The 23686-nt window shown below is 39.6% G+C and overlaps 1 protein-coding gene across 8 annotated transcripts; it reads left to right on the top strand.

The window, feature by feature from the left end:
• Positions 1-117: 117 nt before the first annotated feature.
• brd1b (bromodomain containing 1b) lies at positions 118-19593 on the top strand. 8 transcript variants are annotated; one of them, XM_053641319.1, is made up of 13 exons: positions 118-490; positions 1311-2674; positions 2916-3072; positions 3294-3425; positions 3578-3706; positions 3912-4224; positions 4440-4691; positions 4815-5288; positions 11125-11257; positions 11473-11603; positions 14065-14174; positions 14445-14599; positions 18340-19593. In XM_053641319.1, the coding sequence occupies exons 2-13, from the start codon at positions 1320-1322 to the stop codon at positions 18506-18508; spliced, it is 3510 nt and encodes a 1169-aa protein (XP_053497294.1). In that variant the 5' UTR covers positions 118-490; positions 1311-1319; the 3' UTR covers positions 18509-19593. The 8 variants fall into 8 exon arrangements, 6 of the variants coding, with proteins under 6 accessions (XP_053497294.1, XP_053497292.1, XP_053497289.1 ...); XM_053641317.1 differs by lacking the exon at positions 14065-14174 and having other exon boundaries at positions 120-490; positions 11473-11588; XR_008387654.1 differs by lacking the exons at positions 14065-14174; positions 18340-19593 and adding an exon at positions 12576-13248 and having other exon boundaries at positions 121-490; positions 14445-14541.
• The last annotated feature ends 4093 nt before the right edge of the window (positions 19594-23686 follow it).

The following is a 23686-nucleotide window of genomic DNA, read 5'->3' on the forward strand; positions in this document are numbered from 1 at the left end:
TTCACCAGTCTAGAGCAGTTCAGGAGCAGCAGTGAGAAGGGTGGGGATCACTGGGGTTACGGCCACTTCCGTGTTTTACAGCTGGACGTAGTGACGTCTTACGTCACACATGGGCAGAGATTCGCACCGCCGCATTGTTAGGGGCAAGAGACTAGAGAGGCGAGCTAGCCTGTTAGCACCTAGCTGCATCCTAGCCCATTTGTGTCCTACTATTGAACAAACCGACTACACTAAAATAGACGAATGGTTATTTTAAAGAGCGGTTTGATGCGACTGAGAGCGCCTGTCGCTGAATGCACACGGTTGTCGCGGACACTGCACTGTATCACTCAGATACAATTAAACGCTCGAGCGGAACCAGTCGGATGCTAAACTAGTTAGCGTTAGACTGCGTGTGGAATTAGCCGCTGCTATCCTGCAGGCCCTGCACACCGCTAGCTCGCCTTCGTGCTGTTTTGAAGGCTTACTTGCGGATACTTCGAAGCAGGAGGTGAGAACAATTTACTCTGTGTCTTCTGTATGTTAGCATTTATTAAACCGACTTTATGGCGTGCAAGTGTACAGCGATACTCTGCATGTTCCCCGCTGGACCGGGTTTGTTTTGTCTGACGCCATCTTTGAGTCATTTCGAGGTCCCTAAGCGCGGAACAGTTCGCTAACGTTAGCCAGGACCGAAGCGTTGGTTTTGAGATTGTGTGTTTTGGTCTAGCCGGCTAGCAAGCTAGGTTAGTTAGCTAATATTATATTTATATAGATGTATGTGTAGGTGTTGTTGTTATACCTCTCAAATCATGTTTTTCAGTGCTATCGTTGACCTACACTCGACTGTTGTCGCTTCATTCAGTAATAGCTAGCTACCATTATAGTAATATAGCTAGCTAGCTAGCTAGCGCGCTCGACTACGGCTTGTTTTCATTTTATCTGCTTGCCCCGGAAGCACCTCGAATATTATCGCGCATACTTTAGCGCTAAAATTGTCCACGTGGTTTATAAGTTCTAAACTTAGTTGTCATACAGCGAGCACAACATTGCGTTCTATTGTTCTACGACGCACAGTACACATCAGACTGTTTGTTGCTTAGCTACGACTCACAGATCGCAGTTATAAGCGTAAGTTGCTCTGGGTATTGTCTTATTATCTGACATCGTTTGAGAAACGCGGAAGACAAAACTTAGACTCGTAACTCCCTTCACAGTCGAAGCTTAAAACAGGAAGAGGTTGTTTCAGCAGCTGACGTGCTCATGTATAGCTTTAAATTCTTGTTATACATGTGTTGTACTTTGGTTCTAAATTAATGTCTCTTCTCTAGGTGCTAAAAATGAAGAAGAAAGGGAGACATCATCGCGTGGCCACACAACAAAGGCCCTCATCGCCCATCAAACCCTCAAGAAACCGCGAGACTCTAACCTATGCTGAGGCCCAGCGGATGGTCGAGTTGGAAATAGATGGACGTGTTCACCGACTCAGCATCTACGACAAGCTGGATGTAATCAGCAGTGACGACCCTTTAGCTCAGGAGATCAGCGAATGCAACAGTAACAAGGAAAACACAGAGGAACCCCAACAGGTTTTGGTGCGCTCTGTACGGCTCAAAAACAGTCAGCAGAAGAAGAGTGCCACTCTGAGCACGGGGCAGGCTTCTCCAGCTCAGGGCAGGTTACTGGAGCCGAAAATTCGACTGATTGAATATAATCTTCCCGCTGTCCCGCGAAGACCCTCTTCTTATTACTCTCACATAGAGAAGACCCCAGACGAGCTGGATGAGGAGGTGGAGTATGATATGGATGAAGAAGATTATGCATGGTTGGAGCTGATCAATGAGAAAAGGAAGAGCGAGGGTCTCGGTCAGGTTTCCCAGAATGTTTTTGAGTTCCTAATGGACCGCTTTGAGAAAGAGTCGTTTGTTGAGAACCAGGGTCAGGGAGATCCTCATTCTCTTATTGATGAGGATGCAGTCTGCTGCATCTGCATGGATGGCGAGTGCCAGAACAGTAATGCTATTTTGTTTTGTGACATGTGCAACCTAGCAGTGCATCAGGAGTGTTATGGGGTGCCCCACATTCCAGAGGGCCAGTGGTTGTGCCGACACTGTTCGCAGTCTCCCTCCAAACCTGCAGAGTGTATTTTTTGTCCCAATAAAGGTGGAGCACTTAAGAGGACAGATGATGATCGATGGGGTCATGTAGTCTGTGCTATTTGGGTTCCTGAGGTTGGTTTTACTAACACTGTTTTCATCGAGCCTATCGATGGTGTCGCTAATATTCCACCAGCTCGATGGAAACTGACCTGCTACCTCTGTAAAGAGAGAGGGGTTGGAGCCTGCATTCAGTGCAGCAAGGCCAATTGTTACACCGCCTTTCATGTGAGCTGTGCTCAGAAAGCAGGCCTGTACATGAAGATGGAGCCAATCAAAGAGGTGACTGATACAGGATCCAGCACATTTTCAGTGAAGAAGACAGCCTATTGTTGTTCTCATACTCCTAGTGGATGTACCAGGAGACCGCTTTCCATTTATGATGAAACTCAACCCAAAAACAGTCTTTGTCAAAAGGGCAAGCAAAAAAGTCGGAGGGCAAAAATGAAGGGATGCCAGAAGAAGAAAAATAAGAAAGTAGACGCACAGTCAGGTCCAGTGGTTCCATCTGTTTCAGTACCTGGTATAACACCTAAAAGGTAAATCTCTCTTTTTGTTTGATTTAATGAAAATCCAGCCAAAGACTTTCTTTGAGAAGCACATGTCAGTAGATGCGTTATGTTATGAAAGATGCAGATTTTGTCGGTTTATAATAACATTACAGTTTGCTGAATTTGGTTGGTGTATTTCACCACTTTGCCAGTGTTAGGCTACCCTTATGGTTCTCTCGAATTTCCTCCTTGATTTTTATATCATGCTTTTAAAACGGTTGTCTTCCAGCTTCAACACTATCCTCAACCAAGTCTCTGTTCAGAAGAAAAGACAGTTTGTGGAACGTGTTCTCAGTTACTGGATGCTGAAGAGGCAATCAAGAAACGGCGTGCCCCTTATCCGACGCCTGCAAACTACCAGCCACACTCAAAAAGTATCACGATTGGTAAGCACTATAACATGGTAGATTTTATTCAATCATGAATTGTAGTTTTTATGTTGAAAGTTTTTAACTTTTTAACGAGTTACATGCATCCTAATTATTTAAAAATATGACCTGCTTGGTACATTATCATTATTTGGGCTGGGTGAAGACAGGGGTTGTTCATCCACAAACATTCCAAATGGATTTGTACGGATAAGTTGTCTGTATTTTGGTGTATACAGGAACGCCATGAGGTGGACTGCCAGGCTCTAAAGGAGCAGCTGAAGGATTTGCATCGTTTACGCCATGACCTGGAAAGGACACGTTTGCTACTGGAGCTCATTCGAAAAAGAGAAAAGTTCAAGAGAGAGCAGGTAAGATAAGAGCTGCAACCTTAGCACTACACTTTGAGATGGGAATAAACTTCAATACTTGACCAAGGCTCATGCTGTAACCTATGTAGCAGCATTAAGTAATGGTTTTGATCTCATTCATTTTGTTTATTTATTGGTCTGTTTGTTCTCAGATGAAGCTTCAGCAGTCAGTGCTGGAGATGCAGCTCACTCCGTTTGCCATCATGCTGCGAGCTGTGTTGAACCAGCTGCAGGAGAAAGACCAGGCCAGAATCTTCACCCAGCCTGTTAGCATCAAGGAGGTAAGATTCACTCATGCTTTACATCATCTGCTTTATCTACTCTTTTTTTTGAAGTAGTTATTTTATTACTGTGACTGATAAAGCTCAAAACTTATATTCTGTTCCCCTTTTACTACATCGCTTTCAAATTTGTTGTCACTGTTCATTTATGTTCTCATAATATATTTTTTTTAAACTTTATTTTTAAAACTTTGTTGTCCATAAGGTTCCAGACTATCTTGATCACATCAAGCATCCAATGGACTTCTCTACCATGAGGAAACGCATTGATGCACATGAATACAAGAGCATGGATGAGTTCGAGGATGACTTCAACCTCATCATCAATAACTGCATGATGTACAATGCGAAGGAGACCTTCTTCTACCGTGCTGCTGTGCGCCTGCGAGACCATGGAGGAGCTATTATCAGGAAGACTAGACGAGATGCAGAGAGAATAGGGTTTGACTTCGCCAGTGGGATGCATCTACCCGAGCCACCTAAAATAGAATCTCATCCATTGCTGACATGGGAAGAGGGTATGAACCTTTTTCAAAATTAAAAAAAAATCTTTTAAAAATACAATGATTTAATTTAAGAATGTTGAATTAAAGAACGACTGCTTCACCAACTGTTCAGTATCTTTAAATGCTGTCTGCACTCTTCTAATCTGTGCTTTTATAGAGTTGTTTTGGTGTGAATTGATATAGGGAACAGAATAACTGAGGGGTCTGATATGTCATTGTTTTTACAGTGGACCGGTTGCTAAATCCTGCTAATCGACTGCACATGTCTTTGGAAGTGCAGCTCAATGCATTGTTAGAGATGCTTGATTTAACAAGTGCAATGAAATCTAGCCCATCACGGAGCAAGCGCCTCAAGCTGCTCAAAAAAACCATCAGTGATGTGCGGTTGGAAATGAGCCAGAAGACTGCATGCCCTCCCTCAGAACAGAGCCCGTCCCCTGAGAACACATCACTCCCTGTTCCAGAGTGTTTGGAAGAAGGTGCACACTTTAAAAAAAAATCTTTACATTACCTAGGTTTAAAAGGCATACAGTACATTTTCAAGAGACACTGAAAATTTATTCTGAAGTGTATTCATCTTTACGGGTTTTCTTATTTCACAGTTGACATGTTACCTCCCAAACTAGAGCCACCAGCTTCTGCTCCACTTGTCACAAATTCAGAAAACATCTCAGAGCCTCCTGCACTGAAACCCATGGACCTCAGCCCTGAGAAATGCCAGAGAAAGATCACGCTTGATGGCAAGATGCTCTCTACCTCACTGTTAAACGGACTTTCTGCCGATCTGCAGCCCTCTGAAAACAATGTCATGGTAGCTACTTCCACTCTCACAGAACCAGCAGGCACAATTAATAGAAGGACAGCAGTGCTCTTCCGGAAGTCTAAGAGTATGAGCCCACAGAAACCGGTAAAGACGGGAGACGCTTCAGTGGACTGCCCTCAGCTCGGCACCAAAACGTTCCTGTCTGTCGTTATTCCACGCCTTGAGACGCTGCTTCAGCACAGGAAGAGGGCTCACAGTGGGGACAGCCAGGACCGAGATGATGAGGAATGCCCGGTCAAGCGTTTTAATACAGGTATATTAAAATATCACACACTAATTATCGCTGAATAAAGAGTTGGTCCGGATACTTTATCGTAGAATTTTTATTGGAAAGCCGCATTTTATATATTATAACACCCCATCCAACAACCCCACCATACCCAGCCCCAACAAAATAATCACAGCCAAAACCATAGGAAAGGGAGAAACAAAAAAACAACAAACAAACAGAACAAAAACAAACAAACCAAAAAACAAATGAACAATTAAAAAAAAAAAAGATAAAAAGTAGGATGATTAGTATTTACCATCTACCTTCCCTCAATCCACCTCCAGGGTGCATACATCATTGAAGTAGGTAATAAATTTTTCCCAAAAATGATTCACCCTGGCCTCTGATGTTGTACTTGATTTTTTTCAAGTTTTAAAAAGAACATTAAATCTCTAAGCCAGACTGTAATAGAGGGGGGTTGTGGAGAGGTCCAAGACAGCAATATTCTGCGCCGAGCAAGTAACGATGTAAAAGCCACAACACTAGCTTGTTTATGGTTCAGAGGCCGACACCTCTTCCCATGCAGACTTCGTAGGTAAGCAAGGAAAACCAGTGAATAGGGAGGAGACACAATGACTAATTTGAAAGAAACGGAATAGGTGAGACGGAGGCAGGCTGAATGACGGGGATAATTCAGAAAAGTTTGCAAACACATTATTAATGAAAAGATCCTCAAAGCATTTCAGACCCTTCTTTTCCGAAAAATTGAATGTGGAATCTATAAAGGATGGGGAAAAGAGGTGGTTATTACATATAGGTGCCATGGTTGAGGCCGAGATAGATTTAAAATGACAGTGAAACTGATAGAAAATTTTTAGCGAGGCATACACTATTGGATTATCCGTGTAGTGTGAAAGGGGTATAGGAAGGGAGGAGAACACCATAGCAGGGAGCGAAGTTGAAATACAAGACTTTGCTTCTAAGTGGCACCATGGAAGAGAGGGGGCCTGCACCCAGATCACCAGTTTCTGAATATTAGCCACCCAATAATAATACATGAAATTGGGCAATGAGAGGCCAGCATTTAGTCGACTCTTTTGAAGTGAAAATTTGCAAACCCTGGGAGTTTTTCTTGCCCATAATAAAAGTGGTCTATATTCTTGAAGAAAGATTTGGCTAAAAACAAAGGAATGGACTGAAAACGGTAGAGGAATTTTGGAAGAATGTTCATTTTTGCCGTGGTTATTCTACCAAGAGTGGATAATGGTAGAGCTTCCCATCTTTGAAAGGCTGACTTCATGTATGCAATTAAGGGTGTAAAATTTGCCACCATTAATGCAGAATAGGAATGGGTGACATTAACTCCAAGATATTTGAATTTTGAATACTCCAAGTGAAAAGGTATTTAAGTCAGGTTAATTTTTGGCCAGATTGGTTTATGGGTAAGCATTCACTCTTTTGTAGGTTCAGTTTATACCTGGAAAATTTCCCAAAGTCATTTAATATGCGTATTATCCCTGGAATCGATGCAGTTGGATCTGTAACATAAAGTAGTAAGTCGTCAGCATATAGGGCTAGTTTATGTTCAATTCCCTTGTGTATTATACCCTGAAATATAGGAAGAGTTCTAAGCGTTATCGAGAAAGGCTCAATTGCTATGGCAAAAAGTAAGGGAGACCGAGGACATCCGTGGTGACAAAGTAAAATAGTCAGAATTAGCGTCGTTGGTATATATGGAAGCTTACGGATCCACGATATCAGTCCATCCCCAAAGCCGAACCTCTTTAGCACCATAAAAAGATATTTCTATTCTGTCCTATCAAATGCCTTTTCGGCGTCCGAAGAGATGACCACTTCAGAGGAGTTGCTGTTTTGTTTTGAATATAAAATACTAAGAAGAGTACGAATATTAGAAAAGGAATGCCGTCTTTTTATAAATCCGGTTTGTTCCTCTGAAATAATGCTAGGGAGAATCCCCTCTAAACAAGAGGCCAAAAGTTTGGCAAAAATTTTGACATCACCATTGAGGTGGCTAATAGGTCTGTACGAATTACATAATGTTGGGTCTTTCCCATCTTTTAGCAGTAGAGTTATAGATGCTTGTCTCTGTTTGTGGCAGCGTTCCTAGTTCTAAGGATTCCTCAAATACAGCCAGAAGTAACGGGGTCAATGTAACATGAAATTTCTTATAAAATTCGTAAGGAAACCCGTCCGGGCCAGGTGATTTCTTAGATTGCAATGAGTTGATTGAGTTAATGATCTCATCTAAAGTGATGGGGCTGTCAAGTTCAGATGGCAATAGACGGTCAACTTTGGGAAAATCAGTATTTCTAAGAAAATGGTCCATGTTACCTGAATTGTTAGGAGCTCCAACTGTGTATAAAGACGAGTAACAACTTTTAAAAGTTGAAGTGATTTCTACCGGATCCGAGGTTAATGTACCACTGAACTGCATAATTTGAGTAATAGAGCGCGAAGCTGCTCGGCTACGCAGTTGGTGAGCCAACAACCAACCGACCTTATCCCCATATTCATAATAATTGCCATGCATATGTAACAAAAGCCTCTCCGCCTCACCTGTCTAACAAATCGAACTCTGCCCGCAAATTAAGCCTTTGTTTATGCAGCTCAGGGGTCGGTTTGAGAGCATATTGGTCATCAATAGCTTGAATATGATCAGATATCTTTTTTCTTATTCTTACGTTTCTTATTGGCATGAGCAGAATAAGAGGTTATGTGTCCCCTTAAGAAGGCCTTTAGAGTTTCCCAAAGTAAAGAGTAAGAGATTGAATCAGTTTGATTAGTAAGAAGAAAATCATCTATTGAAGTAGAAATATACTTGCAAAATGTTGAATCGGATAAAAGTAGAGAATTATGCCTCCATGGTGGACGAAAGTAGAAGAATGTCAAGACTTAAAGAAGCGTGGTCTGAAATAACAATTGTTAGATATTCAGAGTTTACAACCCAAGAAATTGGAGAGTTATTAATAAAAAAGTAATCAATGCGAGAAAAAGACTTGTATGTGAGGGGGGGAAAATAGAATATTTTCTCACTGTGAGGTTGAAATACCTCCATGGATCAATGTAACCATTCTGAGCACTAAACTCAGAGAATACCTTTGCCATTGCAGAGGGAGCGTTTGCAACACTAGATTTGTCCAAAACTGGGTCAGTAACACAGTTTAAATCTCCCCCAAATATCAAGAGATGTGTGTTCAAAGCAGGAATTTTTGACAACAAATTCTGAGCAAAAGGAGCGTTATCAAAATTCGGGGCATATACATTCACCAAAATTTTCCCTTCCACAATCACATATCTGCCATTTACATCAGAAATAACTATCAAAAGAAAAGGGCATAATCTTACTCATCAGAATAGAGACCTGGAATCAAAATTGGAGTGGAACACATGCGATGTTCAGCGAGCTTGGAGTCTGCATTGATCCCTGAGATGGAGATGAGTTTCCTGAAGGAATGCAACGTCAGGTTTTTGTAGTTTAAAATATGTCAAAACCTTGGATTTTTTAATGGGACCATTCAGACCTTTCACATTCAAACTTAGGAATCTGATTGAACTTCGGGTATTTTCCATCAATTTAGATTAATACAGAATGAAGTACAGAGAGGTTGATATCAACAGGGGAAAAAAAGAGGAAAAAATAAATAAATAAAAAACACAACCAACAACACAGCATCCCTCCCCGCCTCCCACCATACCCTCCCCCGCCCTACTCTGAACATCAGTTAACTTCTCTCCATTCCCGCACAATGGAGGCAGAACCTTACAACACTGGAACATCCGATACTTGTAAACCATACCTATTCTTGTTGTGTGAAGTCACTCCCGAGCATAAAAGGTACCACAATTACCATGTATCTCAGGCAACCTATAGATTTACATGCAAACTGATATGGTTGCCCACAGCCGCATAGTTTTACAGTCACATTACAGGTATTAATAAATTGGTTAACTGTCATGTAGACAGCTTAAGATGAAGGATACCGTTCATTAAACCATCATTGTGCTTTTTGGGGGATGTCGAATTGAAGCCTCTCATCACCAAGGTCTATCCGAAGGCAAGCAGGGTATCTCAGAGAAAACCGCGCATTTCTCTCACGCAAGCTGTTTCTCACTGCAGCGAAGGCCGCCCTCCTCTTAGCGACACTGGAGTTGAAGTCAGGAAAGATGAAGACCTTACGGAAAAGTTGATTCCAATTCCCGCGTCGAGCAATTTTTTCTCTGTCGTGAAAGTACTGAAACCGCACAATCATCACTCGGGGAATTTGATTCTCTCACTCCTCCGAGGGCACGGGCCAATACGGCGCGCTCTATCCAGCAATGGAGCGGTTGGAAAGATTTTAGATAGGAGGGCATCCTGAAAACATTTTGACAAACGTTACCGGATTGCTCCCTTCTTCTCGTTCCGGAATACCGATGACCCAGAGATTGCAGCGCCGTGAACGGGACTCCAGGTCCTCCACTTTATCGGTGAGTTGTTTGTTAGCCGAATTTAGCTTTAACACCGTCTTTTCCAGTGCTATAGTCCGGTCACTGTAATCGTTTAGGTGCTGGTCAAGCTCGTCAATACGTCGCCCTTGTGATTCAATGCCCGATTTAAAACTCTCAAAAGACGCAACAACTGGGGCCAGATCAGAGTCAATAGCTGCTTTCACCTGTACTGCGATGGTAGATGTTAGCGCCACGATCAAAGTGGTGCGGAGGTTTTCCAGGTCAAACAGTAGCTTGTCACCATGACTCGTCATGCTCGGTGAAGATTTAGGTTTCTGTACTCTTTCAGAAGCCATAAGTCCTTTCTGGTTATAATTATAGACCGAGTAATTGAAAAAGAACGCACCAAATGTCTTAGAAAAGATTCAGGTTGCCTGAAAAGCTCAATTAAAAGATAAAATGCTCAGGAGCTCACTCCCCGCATTTAAGGAGCCATTCTAAACTCCTCCTCCTTTCAGAGAGCATACTCTGCTCTGATTGGTCAGATGTCCCAGTCTGTTGTGATTAGTCTTACAGTGCTTGTCGAAAATGAAATGCCCACTACCACATCAGAGTTTTAGCTCTGTCTTAAAAAAAAAAAAATGCCTGTTAGCAGGAGCTAACAGCTGTGCACTGGCGAAGGTCGGAGTTGAACTGCTGTGGTATCGTTTTAAAATGAATTCTAACTGCTGACGCTTTACATCCTCATCCTTTGGGAGGCCATGCAGTGGTTTTGCTTTTACGCAGAAAACAACGTCTTCTAGATATGAACCTAACTCTTTCAAGATGCAACCTCAACTGTAATGTTGTTCCTGGGCAGCCAATGAAGACCAATGAAGGGGTTTTTTGTTCCCAACCTACACAAGTTAGTACAGGAAGTAAGTCTGAATTTACTGACGACTTGTTTCAGCTGTTCAGAATCTGAAATTTGTCATGCACTTTGATTTTTGAAACTTTGCAGACTTTTTACATTCACAAACAGCTATATAACACACTACATGAAAAGCAATATCTGAAAAAAGCATAATAGGGGCACTTTAATAAATGACACCGTTTTTTTTGTTGTTTGTTTTTTTTTAACCTTTTAATGCTACCATTAATGTTGTGGAACGTAAGAGAGAATTTATTTCCTGATATTACTTGCATTATAACAGCTATAAACAGTCGTTCCCTTAGCAGCCTTTCTTTTTGTCTCTCTCATTATACAAGTATAAGTAAAAACACATGTCTATAGCATGTCATGTTACAGATAAACCAGAATATGCAGTCTCCCGTGGTTCTCTGTAATTACTGCGAACCTGTAAAAATGTTTTGACAGTTGTACTAGAGTTTCTTCTAAATGAGTGAATATTAAGCCAGGTCAGCTGAAGTGATTGTGTTGTGTGTTTAGGTTTCTCTAATGGCTGTATAATACTGGAGCAGCAAAAGCAGTTGAGCAGCCGAGTCCTAGAACCTCGCCGACGCTGTGCCTCCGAGTCCAGCATCTCCTCAAGTGGCAGCACGAGTCTGCTGGACAGCACCATGTAGGAACAAAAACAACACTGCTACTCACATGTTCTCGTGTAAATCACCACCACTCCAAATATTGATTTAACCGATTAAGCACTGAAGATCGGTGCACTGAAGTCATTTATGTATACATCAAACATGGAAGATGTCACCAGGTACATTGTTTATCATTTGCTTGTTTGCGCACGTGAAACTTAACTCAGAAAAGCTCTCTCGTTGATTTGCTTAGTGCTGTCAGTCAGCCAAAGAGCGGCAAAGGGAAGCAGGCAATGGCACGACGAAACACAACGGATGACCGAAATGAACTCATTGCGTGCATGGAAACGGGGAACCTTTCCAAAGCAAGTAAGCTGGCATCTGGTGAGTTGCCTATATTTGGTAAATGTGATCAGTTTGTGGTTCTGTTTGAAATATGTCCATGTATTAACAAATAATACATGTATTGTCATGTACTGATATGAGCTTTCAGAAGCTTGTCCCATCTTTCTTTGCTACATGTCTTTTAGCATATGCTATTTTTGCTTCTGCTACACTGTCTGCATGAATAATTTCAACTTCAAGTACATCTGTCTTATATTACACCCATCACAACTAGTTACGAGTGTTTTTCATATTTGCTAACAAATTAAAAGTACAATTCCACTCAAAAATCATCTTTTATCTTTACATTGAATTAAATACATTAATTTGAATGTTTTATTCTCCCCTCCAGAAGTACTGGCAAAATTGTGTAGCATTAAACATTACACACACTAATTAAAATCTTGAACAATAGGAGAAACAATTTATCTTTGTTCTACTAAAAATATTTTTAGTAGTTTAGAACTAGTTTTTAAATGATTTCTCTCAGTTGCTGTCTCAGATGCATCTGGCCCCCTAAGGAGTATTTAATGGAGTCATATGATTTTTAAACGTTAATTATGTTGTTTATTGGTTGTAAGAGAATAGGTTTACATGCTTTTAATGTTCTAAAAGCGCATTATTTGTCAAATACTGTACATTATTTAAGTACCTCTATTCCCAGGCTGCCTGAAATGCTCCGATTTCTCCAAAGCCCCTCCTTTCCAAAAGCCCAGAGTGCTCTGATTGGCCAAAATCCATTGACCGGTTACGTTGTGATTGGCCAAAAGCTTTGCATGTGTCGGAAAAGTAACGCTCCTTAGCTTTATCCTCCAAAGCTTCTAAAGCAACATGTCATCGGTTTTACCATAGCAATTCGAGTCCGATTCAGAAAATGCGGATGATCAAGATCAAGTTTGTAAACACGACTTGAGCAGAACGTTTCGCAGTGGTAAGTTTTTATTTTTATTTCGTAACTCTCTCACCTTTCAGGTACGATGTAAATTCCAACCCCGCCTGTGGAACTAACTATGCTGTACACGGCTGCTGTACATAGGTACTCGTGCGATATATCTTTGGAAAGCTAGGATTCTTGTGATTTGATGGATATAAACCGTTTCAAGATACAATCACAACAGCAACTACAGTCACCGTTTAGGGTTAGACCACCAACATAGAAAGAAACACTTACAAAACTGAGGCAACTTCGCAACCTTTAGCTAGCACGTCAATAGCAGATACTTCATAAAATAATCAAACACCCAGGTTCTGATTCAGGAGCACAAGCTTGTACAAGCAAAGTGAGAAACACCACATTAGCCTTTGTGTATAGCCTGCGTTGTACTCGCCCAGGTTCGGGAAGCTGTCTTCCATAAAATGTGCAGTGCACAAGCAAACGATTTGGTTGTACTGCTCAGGAACAGCGTTATAAATAAACAGTAACCACTGATTTTGTCCGTTTTCAGAAGGCTAAATAAAGGGGTTTTGCTTTCACACCGAAACACAGTGTCTCCATGACATGGTGACTGAATTCACTGAAGCCACGCCTTCTTTTTCTGTCGCTGCCTTTAGGTAGGATTACCATGCTCTGACGTAGATGGTTGAAGTAAATTCGGGGCTTCAAATGACACGTTTTGGACAGGTCTGGAACAGTGTTATCTGTTAGGTATAATAAATCCTTCTTGGGGAAAATATGAATTTTGCGACTTTGCAGACCTTATCCATGAACAAACAGATATGTTGCACTACCAAACAGAAGAAAAACGTGAAAAATCATGTTATGACCCCTTTAAGAATAATTTTCAGCACAAAAGAGTCAGATGATGGTTCACCTGCACAAGTTGCATGTGTCTGAAACAGTCAGAAATTTAACCCATGAGCACACTGTTTCCCCACACAATGAGAAGGATGGTGAAGATCGGGGGAAAAAGCCCAACCAATTGGTTTTAGAATTATAGTTTAATTGTTTCTTGTGGTTGTCAAATTTCAAAATTGTTAGTGATAAGTGCCATATTTATAACAAACTGGATGGCAACATCTCAGGAACAAACCATCTGAAGTTAAAAAATTGCTAGGGTGCCCAATTTTGAAACACATGTTTTGCAGAGAAAATTGTCCAATGTCCTGAATGTGTTAGCTCAAAATGTCCTATTGCAAACGTTGAGTCTTATTTTCATGAAGGTTGCCAATATTTCTTGAGGGCACTGGAAATTTTAAATTGATTAATATTGACAGTCTTAGGCATTTTTTTTTTTCCAGATAGCAGTAAGTTTTTTTGGCCTGTTTTTATTTTTGGGTGGAATTGTCTCAGGTTATACATTTGAAATAGCAGATTGAGCAGGATACTGTGCAGCCTTTGCTTCATGACCCCTGCTACATAATGCTGCTTGGAAATACACAGCCATGGCACTTGCTCTTGAGGTGTTCTACCTCATGTTTTCGGTGAATCCCTCATAACTTACCGTTATTCCTACTTCCATAGAGCTTGACAACAGCAATATATGGATCCCCCCTAATACTACCACACTAACTCTGGAACCCTTTAAACTAGTCTGGGCAAAACTTAGTGGATATCCCTCCTACCCTGCCTTGGTGAGTGTGCATGTATGCATGCCAGACAGAGACTTCTTTCTCTCTATCATCCCATGCATCTGCCTTCAGCCCATCCTGTGGAGTAGTAATGATGGCACAAGTATCATACTGCTTCACAAATCAGTGGTGTAGAGACAAAGTAAGAATGTGGATATGTGTGTAGATGTGTCTGTGTTTAGTGGTGAATTTATCCATTCACAAGCTAGACCATGTGGTGTCATTGTTTCAGAGCATGGACTTTAACTAACTGGTCCTCACTTGTTTGTGTAGATCATAGATCCACAGATGCCCCGAGCGGGCTTTCATCGCAAAGGCGTGTTCATACCCACCCCTCCACGGGACGTGCTCAGAGTCGGCGAGCTGATGCAGTACAGGTCAGAGGAGAAACTCTTCCTCGTCCGCTTCTTCGACAACAAGCGCAATTGGTAAGAGTCTTCACATAATGACTTGTATTGTGGAAGGCGGCAGCAGTATATGTGAATGTACATGCATAGTGTATGCATATATATGTAGATGTACTGTAAATATATTTGTGTGCAGATCACTCACCCGTTGCTCATTTTTTCATGCATTTGTTAAAATGTTAAGAAACTGCATTTATTATAGTAAATTACTTCAATGTATCTTTTCTTTGAAAGGGCTTCTCTTTTTTTAACATCTCTAAATAAAAAAATATATGGTTTTGGGGGTTATTTTAGGTTAAATTTAAAGGTTAAATTGAAACAAAATGGCAAGAGTGCAAAGTTCCAGTGAGGAGCGTATCACTTATTGGTTGCTGGAATCCCAGTAATTATATGATGCATGCTGAGTATTATGGTCACAGAACACGGATGGATGGCAATGAGTGACAAGGATACAAAATCAGGAACATCTACCAAAGCACTAAGGCTGAAAGATTCTGCTCTACAGAATACTATGTAAAATAATAAGAAAACACAAAATTCTTTTAATTTATTAAATATTAAACAGGGGGACACCGCGGCTTAGTAGTTAGCACGTTTGCCTCGTGCTTCCAGGGTTGGGGGTTTGATTCCCACCTCCGGCCTGTGTACATGAGTTTGCATATGCTTCCTCTGGGTACTCCGGTTTCCTTCCCCAGTCCGAAGACCTGCATTTTAGGCTGATTATGTTCTCTAAATTGTCCGTTGTGTGTGTGTCTGTGTGTGTCTGTGTGTGTCTGTGTGTGTCTGTGTGTGTCTGTGTGTGTCTGTGTAATTGCAATGAGTTGGCACCCTGTCCAGGGTGTCCCCCGCCTTGTGCCCAGAGTTCCCCGAGTTCCCTGGGATAAGCTCCAAGCTCCCTGTAGCCCTGTGTAGGATAAGCATTACAGAAAATGGATGGATAGATAATATTAAACTAAACTAAAGTATTAAACTAAATATTAAACTGTTAATTGCTAGTTTTAATACCAGAATTCTTCTACAAGGAAGATAAAGTGGGCTAATCAGTTTATGCACGCTGTTATTTTTAACTAAAATACATAATTATATATAAAATTAATATGAAACAAAACATAACCCCTAAAGCTTTCTAATGTACTCTGATTACATTTTTTCTCAATTTCAATAGAAAAATAGATGTGTGTAACTTGACAATATTTTGAAAATGCATCGAAAGTAACTTGGTAATATAAATGATAAACAATAGGTGATATTCATATCAGACAAATTAAAGATATGTATTTGCTTTCATTTGTATGTAAAACTGCAGGTAATATTGGCAGCCTCCACTAATATTTTCACCCTTGGTAAATATGAGCAAAGAAGGTTGTGAAAAATTGTCTTTATTGTTTATCCTTTTGATCTTTTGTTAAAGAATTCATAAAAAACCTCTGCTCTCAAACAATTTCAAACAAAACACAGGTTTATAAAAATATATATTTGTTAAATATAGATGTGCAACAGTGTTGTACATCTATATAGCACCCTTATGAATTCATATGAAAAAATATATATTTGAAGTATATTCCCATTGATATTTAAAATTTTTTAGTACACCTGGGTGACTAGGAACAGGAGATTGTTCATCCATGTCTTCCTGTTTAACAGGGGTATAAATAAGAGGTAACACAGGCCAAATTCCCTTAGTCATTCATATCAATTTGTAAGACCAAGGAATATAGCTGTGATGTGTGGCAAAAGGTTGTTGAGCTTCACAAACTGGGAAGTGGCTATAAGAAAATAGCACAAGCATTGAAAATGCCCATTTCCACCATCAGGGTAATAATTAAGAACTTGGACATGGACGTGTGTCTATATCGTCTCAATGCACTGTGAAGAGAATGGTTCAAGTGGCCAAAAAATCTCCAAGGATCACAGCTGGAGAATTGCCTGAAGTTAGTTGCATCTTGGGGTCAGAAAGTCTCCAAAACTACAATCTGAAGTCACCGACATCACCACAAGATTTTGGAAGGGTTTCAAGAAAAAAGCCTCTACTCTCATCCAAAAACAAACTCAAGCGTCTTCAATTTGCCAGAAACTACTGGAACTTCAAATGGGATCGGGTTCTATGGTCAGATGAAACCAAAATAGAGCTTTTTGGGAATAAACACCAGAGGTTGTTTTGGCGCACACAGAGAGGTAGCCATATGGAAAAGGACCTTATGCCTACGGTTTAATATGGTGGAGGCTCTTTAATGTTTTTCTGGGCTGTTTTTCTGCCAGAGGACCTGGACATTTTGTTAGGATACATGGCATCATGGACTTTATCATCTGTCAACAGATATTAAATGAAAACCTGACTGCCTCTGCCAGAAAGCTTAAAATGGGCTGTGGTTGGATCTTCCAGCAGGACAATGATCCAAAACATACATCAATATCAACACAAAAATGTTTTCTGGTCACAAAATCAATGTCCTGCCATGGCCATCCCAGTCCCCTGACTGTGGGGTGAACTGAAGAGGAGAGTCCACCAGCGTGGAGTTCAAAATTTAAAGGATCTGGAGAGCTTCTGTATGGAGGAATGGATTCTGATCCCTTGGCATTTATTCTCCAACCTCATCAGACATTATAGGAGAAGACTCAGAGATGTTATCTTGGCAAAGGGAGGTAGCACAAAGTATTGACAAGGTGCCAATAATTGTTGCACGCCTATATTTAACAATTTTTTTTTTTTTTTTTAAATAAGTGTTTTTGTTTGATATCCATGAGAGCAGAGTATTTTTGGTATTTATTTATTTGTTTGTGTATTTTAACAAACGCTCAAAAGGTTAAACAATAAAGACAATTTTTCACAGCCTTCTTTGCTCATATTTACCAAGGGTGCCAATATTAGTGGAGGGCACTGTACATATTTCTATATCATATCAGTCCCTCCAGGATTTATCAAATTTATGATCACAGAAATGAATGCAAAATAAAGCAAACGCTGCAATATTCGGAAGAGTTTGCAATTTTTCAAGATTACCGCAGATTTGAGCCAAAATGTGTCATGTGACCTCATCACAACGCGCATTCAGCCAAATCCCCTTTCGTTTCAGGCGTGTTGAACAGGAGTACAGCTAAAAGGTCTCATTTAACAACAAACATCATTGCGAAAGACTGTGCAAAACAATTTTGCCAATTCAATTAGTTTTCTGCAAATTAAAGCACAAACTCTGCAAGTTGCATCGCAAAGTTTGAAAAAAGCTGAAGCAAAATCAGGCATTTTTGGCCACAACAATTTCAAAAAAAAACTTTTAAATCCTGTACAAACCGATTTATATTTTGCACCATTTCATGTTTCAGAATATTAGCCACAAGGCTCTGTGGAACTTCGTGTGAAATGTTATTCAAAAACATGAATATAAAGATAACATTAATACATTTGATTAATACAGTTAAGTCAGATTTTGAGACATGAATTCCTGGTTGGTTCACCTGTTGAGGCTATAGTAGATATTTTATGCCATGCATTCAGTTTGTTCATCATCTTGTAAAAATAGGGTAATGACTGAATTATCAGTGGGTTTTTTTCAGTTTTAGTAAAAGGTGAATTAAAATAACTATTTATGAATCGGATGTGCTGTATTTTTGTATGCATGTCAAAATTATAATCTGTTCCTTTATTTTTATATATATATATATATATATATATATATATATATATATATATATATATATATATATATATATATATATATATATATATATATATATATAATATAACCTTATAAATTTTGTTGTAGGCAATGGCTTCCTAAGACCAAAATGGTACCATTTGGGGTTGACAAGACATTAGATAAAATCAAGATGTTGGAGGCTCGCACCTCAAGCACACGGAAAGCTGTGCAAAGCGCCTTCAGCCGTGCCATGAAACACTTGAGCTTAGTCCAGGACTTCAGCGATGGTGACTGAACTTCACTCAATGGCCACTTCAGGGTTTATCATCCCCGGACTTGCCCACTATCACTCCTACATATTTGGCTGGCCGTGTTTACGGGGAGCCTAAATTGGCTCCATCTCTCTGGCCTTCCATCAGCAGCTGAATGAGCTTCTTTAAGGGTGACTGTGAGAGGATCTTCACTAACGTGCTGTAGCACTGCTGTGAATATTTACAGCCGTCACCATCCTTCAGAAAAGCCACGTAGCCAACCTTGCCTGTAAATAGAAGTTCGCTGTAAGTTATCCAACACTAATTTATTATGCTTCAGTTGGTACCGCACATTACCTCGTGGAAGATTTGTACTCCAAGGTGAACAGAGCACTGAGATGCAGACCCTGTTGGTGCTACATTGCAAGCAAAGCCTCAAGTTTTTTCCTCATGTCTAAAGATATAAATGAGGCTTTTGCACTTACTGTATCAAACTAAATTCCTTTTTAGCAGTTAAGTTATTGTAAGTCACCAATGCAAGCTTCTCCTACATGGCATTAATGTTGTCCACTTTTTTTATATAATGAATGAAAAAAAAATTTCTTACAACTACATGCTGTTTGTACATATTTATATAAAGCTATGAAATTCTATACTGTATATGTAATACAGAGTCATTTTTGGACAAAGAAAAAAGTAGCGATGAAAAACCAGAAGTGCATCACTCATACAAAACCAAAAAATGCTGCCCAGTTTTCTTTTTTTCTTTTTAATTTACATGAATGGTTGTAAAGTGTGTGTGTGTGTGTGTGTGTGTGTGTGTGTAATGTACAAAATATAGATTTTCCAACTTGTTGCATATTTTTTTCACTGTATTGGGACTTGTGCTAGGGTGAAGAGAATGTGCCTGTACAAATGACTTGTATTAGAACAAAAAGGTATGCAAAACTTTATAGCCAAGAGTGTGTTTGGTGAAAGCTCTATTTTGTTTGTTTTTTTGTTTTTGTTTTATTGGGGTTTTTTTAAATCGTGTGTTTGGTTTCTGTTTGTTTATTTTTATCATAACCATCTGTTGTGACAGTTGAACGTTGTCTTTTTTGTTCATAAAGGTTTTGGGTAGCAAGTGAAATTGTCTTATGGATTTCTTATTTTATATGACTGTCACATACTTCTTGTGAGTGGTGTTCTGTATTCTTTTCTCTGGGAGGATCACATCATAGCCAATGGTAGTGAATGCTGGCAAGCTCCAGCATTTTTATTTTAAATACAATGAAAATATATATTTAAAAAAACAACAGATGGAGCAAAGCCTCATTTTTGTATGAGAAGTCCAATCTTGTAGATGTTCCTACTTAGGGGTGATTAGTATGGGACAAATTGTCATAACTTAATCTTATATATGGATGGACTCTGGAATAGGGTGTGCTAGAACACACAATCCCCATGTGCAGTTACATTCAACAGCCACTAAATTAGGTATAGCTAATCAATAACAGACTGCCATACCTTTTTACAAACAATGGTAGGTCATTATCCACATGTTTGATGCTACTCTCCTTTCTCTTTTACTGCCTCATTTATGCTGTGATAGAAACCCTGCATTTCTTTAATGAGTCTTTTTCCCTGCTTTTTCCTTGCCCACAATAGCTCAGGGTACCTGTGAATCTTTAAAAACTCTTGTAAAAGGCATTCAATTCATTAATCTAAAAATAAGGCCTTAATTGGTATTAAAATGTCTTAAATCAGTCTTTCAAAAGTCTTTATAAATGTTAAGAGATGGGAAGAAGTAATCTTTTTTTCTGACAGTGAAATTTAAAATGTGTGTGTGTGTATATAAAATTAATTTACCGAAAGCCTCCCGCATTAAGATCCGTCAGATCAGGTTAGTGTAACCACCAATACTCATTTTGTTCATGGCCAGGATGCTCAGACTAGATGCACTGCCTGCTAGCTAGTGACGACATGCGGAACTGAAAATGTTAATAAATTAACCAGTAGCAGGCACTGTGTACAAGGCATGGTGTATTTTGTGTAGAAAGTGTTCCAAACGCGGCACGATGGGGTTCAAGGCAGTGCAACCCTACGTTTGGTTGTTGTAAAGTTGGTTTTACATTTCATTCCGAGTGGCATTAAAAAGTCTTAAATCTAACATGCCTTAAGCTGTAGGAACCTAGGATAACTACTTTGAGAATATATGTATGCTTATGGAGTTTATATAACTCACTGGCCACTTTATTAAGATCACCTAATGAAAAAATGCAGATACAGGTCAAGAGCTTAAGTTAATGTTCAAATCAAAAATTAGTATGGGGGTAAAATGAGATCTCAGTGAGTCTGATAGTGGCATGGTTGTTGGTGACCGATGAGCTGGTTTGAGTATTTCAGAAACTGCTGATCATCTGGGATTTAATGCACAACAGTCTCTAGTCTTTAGATAGAGTGGTGTGAAAAGAATCCAGTAAGTGGTAGTTCTGCGTGCAGAAGTTCCTTGTTGATGCAGTAAAGCATCTCAGAAAGCTCAACACATGAAACCTTGAGGTGGATGAGCTACAACCGCTGAAGATCACATCAGGGTCTCCTCCTGTCATCCAAGAACAAGAATCTAAGGCTACAGTGGTCTTTTTCCAGTGAATGAGCTGATATACTGGTGTTCCTAAAGTGGTTGGTGAGTATGTATGTGACAGTGTGCCCTGACAGGTTTCATTACTTACTCTTTGAAGACAAACAATACAGGCATTAAGCATAAAGTTCATCTGTTACTTTTGGACATTTATTTGCATTATCTATACTGTGACTCTTAAACAAATGCCTAATCTGTAGGCTTATTTCACGTATAAATCTCTGTCCAAGGCTCAACAAATATCTTTCAATGGCAACCATGAGTGACAAACATGACTGCAATCACAGTGACATTTCAATCTTGGTGGGACTAATAGTGTCATGAAAACTATTTTCTGCATTCAGGATGTTATTGTTTTCCCTGCACCACCATCATAACACAACATGGTGTTCAGAACTGGACATATCAGTCCTTGTATAAAGTGTATATTCTAATGTTTTATATTTTGTCTTTGTCCAGCAGATGGGGCTACACACTGCTGACCATTCATTCATGACCATCACAGACCATCATGAACACTGTAAATTATGCTTTTTTTTTTTTTTTTAATCTAATTTAAAAAAAAAAAAAAGGTTTTGCTGAATAGTTATATAATTATATTGTGTGTCCTTTTTTACCAGACTAATTTGTATTAAATTGCTACTTAACTGTACTTGAAATATATTGGTGTCACTACTACCTTTAGGTCTACCATGTGAAGTTACATACTGTATGTACAGTATGTATGTAGTCCGCCTTCATTATAATAAAATCCAATACTAATAATCTAAAAAAAAAAACAAAAAAAAAAAAACACCTCAATTGGCTCCACTCGCTTCAGAGGAGCAGTGGTTCTACTCTGAAGCTCTCCTGAAGAGTATCATGGGAGAGTAAGTCCAACAACCCTGCAGAGGAAGCTAATTTCTGCTGCTTGTACTCATTACCTTCTTCTGTTCTCCTAAAAGTGAACTCATGCTACACCGCCACAGACCAGTACAGTGACTGTAACACTGCTGTCGCTGTCCCGATCCATTCAATTTCATGCTCTCTCTTTTCCATCAACCATGAACAAAATCCCAAGATACATAAACTGTTCCACCAGGAGCAAGGTCTCTCCCCTCACTTGAAGGGAGTTTCCTTGTTGTTTTCCATGGCCTTGTACTTGGAGGTGCTGATTTTCATCCCATATACTCCATACTCAGCAGCAAAATGTTTGAGTGTGTCAGTGGTCCACTTTGAATGGTGCCAAGAGAACATCATCTGCAAATAACAAGGATGTTACCTTGAGCCCTTCATGCTGAGCCCCTCTCCAACTTTGCCTGTATCTTGTTCATTAATACCACAGTGGTCCATCTTAAATGGTTTTTGACCATATTCCAATAATGCAGATGTAACTATTACTGCGTTCTTACAGAGATCAGATTGCTCAAAGTTATGACCCAGATAACCTGTTCTACAGCAGTACCTCTCACAACAAATGTTGACGAACATGGTCAGGCCTTTTCCAAATCCACATGTGTAGACTGGATTTGCATACTCCCATGACCCCTCACAAAGCTGTGCAAGAGTAAAGACTTGCTCCACTGTTCCATAGTCTGGGTGGAACCCATTTTTTTCCTCCTAAATTCTCGGTTGGAGTTTCTTCTTTTCCATACACTTTCCTCTGATTATTACAGCACATTCTCAGGTCCTTTGCCAGTTCAAACGTTCATCCCCAGATCTCAGTGCAACAATGAACAGGTGTGTTAACCATAATATCCCAACCTTGTCAGGTAGCTTAAAAATCTCTGGTCAAATTTCATCCACCTCTATAGCCTTGCAGGTATGAAGGTGTCAAACCACCATAGTAATCTCAGCTGTAGATTTTAACTGGAACTATTTAAACCATGTTAAAACCCAGAAGGTTTTCCCTGGTTTGGCAGGTAAGTGCCTTAATGTAAATGCATATTCATCACCAATCTTGATACGTCTTTGCTCTTTTTCTAGGGCCTAATGATTATTAACACCAGTTCTTTTATGTTAATGCTACTCTGCTTTTTTCTTTCCAGTGAAAAGCCTCAAAGAGCTGTAATTACAGGGTAATTATTGGTTTGTAATGGAAACACATAATTGGCATTAGCTCAAAGCTGTGCACAAAAAAAACAGAGGGCTTGGCCTTAGTAGAAGGTTTGCCAACCTGGTGGGCATCTTCTGAATGACTCCAGTTGTGGCTTTTTAATATGGACTTCACAAAGCTGTGTGGTTCTTCTCCAATTCATATAATGTTCATAGACATCCGCAATTAATATTTAATATCACCATATATAATCTCTCCTTTTTCCCCTTTTGATATTTGATTTCTTTAACTTTTTTTCCTGTTTATTACCTGATTTATTTACCTGACCAAGCATGACTGTTGAGTCAGTTAATAAAATACCTAACAAAACTAAAGAAGGAACTTAATTTTAGATTAGTATAATGCATGATCTATTTCTCTCACAAAACACAGATATCTGATATCTAAATCACTGTTTGAATTTAAACAAAATGAAAGCACACTCAGTCAATGTGCTGATTAATGATAACAGGGAGTATTGAGATAATCTCTGGCAAAGCCTTTTATCTCAATAATTAACGGAGAGAA

Source organism: Ictalurus furcatus, chromosome 14 (genome assembly GCF_023375685.1).
Source record: "Ictalurus furcatus strain D&B chromosome 14, Billie_1.0, whole genome shotgun sequence".
Classification (NCBI taxonomy): domain Eukaryota; kingdom Metazoa; phylum Chordata; class Actinopteri; order Siluriformes; family Ictaluridae; genus Ictalurus; species Ictalurus furcatus.